This window comes from Monodon monoceros, unplaced genomic scaffold (genome assembly GCF_005190385.1).
Source record: "Monodon monoceros isolate NGI ecotype Baffin Bay Population unplaced genomic scaffold, NGI_Narwhal_1 Super_Scaffold_11, whole genome shotgun sequence".
NCBI classification, from domain to species: domain Eukaryota; kingdom Metazoa; phylum Chordata; class Mammalia; order Artiodactyla; family Monodontidae; genus Monodon; species Monodon monoceros.
This window is the reverse complement of record NW_021703767.1, coordinates 124570063-124572248: the sequence shown is the minus strand read 5'-3', so window position 1 is coordinate 124572248 and position 2186 is coordinate 124570063. Positions and strand designations below refer to the sequence as shown.

The 2186-nt window shown below is 46.0% G+C and overlaps 1 protein-coding gene across 1 annotated transcript; it reads left to right on the top strand.

Annotated features, from left to right (window-relative positions):
* The first annotated feature begins 918 nt into the window (after positions 1-918).
* Positions 919-1759, top strand: LOC114890860 (14-3-3 protein gamma-like). The gene is made up of 2 exons (XM_029214784.1): positions 919-1005; positions 1106-1759. The coding sequence occupies exons 1-2, from the start codon at positions 919-921 to the stop codon at positions 1757-1759; spliced, it is 741 nt and encodes a 246-aa protein (XP_029070617.1).
* Positions 1760-2186: the final 427 nt, after the last annotated feature.

The following is a 2186-nucleotide window of genomic DNA, read 5'->3' as shown; positions in this document are numbered from 1 at the left end:
CTGAAGTATAATTGATTACAATGTTTCATGTGTATAGAAAAGTGATTAGAAGATATATATAGATATATAGATATACATATATTCTTTTCCATTATAGGTTACTACAAGATATTGAATATAGTTCCCTGTGCTATACAGTAGGTCCTTGTTGGTTATCTATTTTATATATAGTAGTCTATAACTGTTAATCTCAAATTCCAAATTCATCCCTCCCCCCCCTTTCCACTTTGGCAATCATAAATTTGTTTTCTATGTCTGTGAGTCTATTTCTGTTTTATAAATAAGTTCATTTGTATTATTTTTTTAGATTCCACATATAAGTGATATCATATGATATATGTCTTTCTCTGTCTGGCTTACTTCACTTAGTATGATAATCTCTAAGTCCACCCATGTTGCTGAAAATGGCATCATTTCATTCTTTTTTATGGCTGAGTAATATTCCATCATACCACATCTTTATCCATTCATCTGTCAATGGACATTTACATTGCTTCCATGCCTTGGCTCTTGTGAATAGTGCTGCTGTGAACATTGGGGTGCGTGTATCTTTTCAAGTTAAGAGTTTTCTCTGGATATATGCCCAGGAGTGGGATTGCTGGATCATGTGAAATAAATTACAGTATAGACAAATGATGCAATACTACGCAGGGTTTTAAAAGACTGGGGTAAATTTTGATATAATAGCATAAAAAATTATCCCATTATATTAAAAAAAATGAAAATAAAGAGGTTAAGAGCTGCCTCGCGCCGGGTCCCGCGGTCTCAGCTCAAGCCGCAGCCTTCACGCCGTCACCTCAGCCGCTCGCTTCGTGGGTCGGTCCTTCCGGCACACGGGCTCCAGCCGCGCCCGCAGCCGCCCTCCAAGCCCTTCAGGCCGCCCCGGTCTCCTCGCCTGGCCCGACCCAACCCGTGAAGATGGTGGACCGCGAGCAACTGGTGCAGAAAGCCCGGCTGGCGGAGCAGGCGGAGCGCTACGATGACATGGCCGCAGCCATGAAGAACGTGAGTCCCCGCCACCACCCCGCCACTTCGCCCCAGACCCTTTGCAGACACGGGCTTTCACTGGGTCGACTTGGGGACTAGTCACCTGTCGCTCCTGCAGGTGACAGAGCTGAATGAGCCACTGTCCAATGAAGAAAGAAACCTTCTCTCTGTGGCCTACAAGAATGTAGTTGGGGCACGCCGTTCTTCCTGGAGGGTCATCAGTAGCATTGAGCAGAAGACATCTGCAGATGGTAATGAGAAGATAGAGATGGTCCGTGCTTACCGTGAAAAAATAGAGAAGGAGTTGGAGGCCGTATGTCAGGATGTGCTGAGCCTACTGGGTAACTTCCTGATCAAGAATTGCAGTGAGACCCAGTATGAGAGCAAAGTGTTTTACCTGAAGATGAAAGGGGACTATTACCGCTACCTGGCCGAAGTCGCCACTGGAGAGAAGAGGGCAACCGTCGTGGAGTCATCTGAGAAGGCCTACAGCGAAGCCCATGAGATTAGCAAGGAGCACATGCAACCCACTCACCCCATTAGATTAGGCCTGGCCCTTAACTACTCCGTTTTCTACTATGAGATCCAGAACGCCCCAGAGCAAGCCTGCCACTTGGCCAAAACCGCTTTTGATGACGCCATTGCCGAGCTCGACACTCTCAAGGAGGACTCCTACAAGGACTCCACGCTCATCATGCAGCTCCTCCGCGACAACCTCACGCTCTGGACAAGCGATCAGCAAGACGACAACGGTGGAGAAGGCAACAATTAAGGCCCCCAGGTGGGCTGGTAGCACACGCTGATACTACTACTGCAGTCTTTATTTTTTTCCCATGAGTTGGGGGTCGGGTGGGGGAGGGAAAGGGAAAAAATGACCTTCCTAGGGAGAAACCCACGACCTGTCCTGTCTTTGATCGCCTCTTTGACATTTTTGCCAAAATACCACTAGTGGAAAGTCAGGCTAGCTGTGCTGGTATTGGAATAGCAGCCTCACACTGGCATATGGACTGTTCTGTAGACTAATACAAGTGGAGCTGTCCTTAATTTAACTTATTGCTAGAAAATAGGGGTTTTTTTAAACATCTTTATTGGAGTATAATTGCTTTACAATGGTGTGTTAGTTTCTGCTTTATAACAAAGTGAATCAGTTATACATATATGTATGTTCCCATATCTCTTCCCTCTTGCGTCTCCCTCCC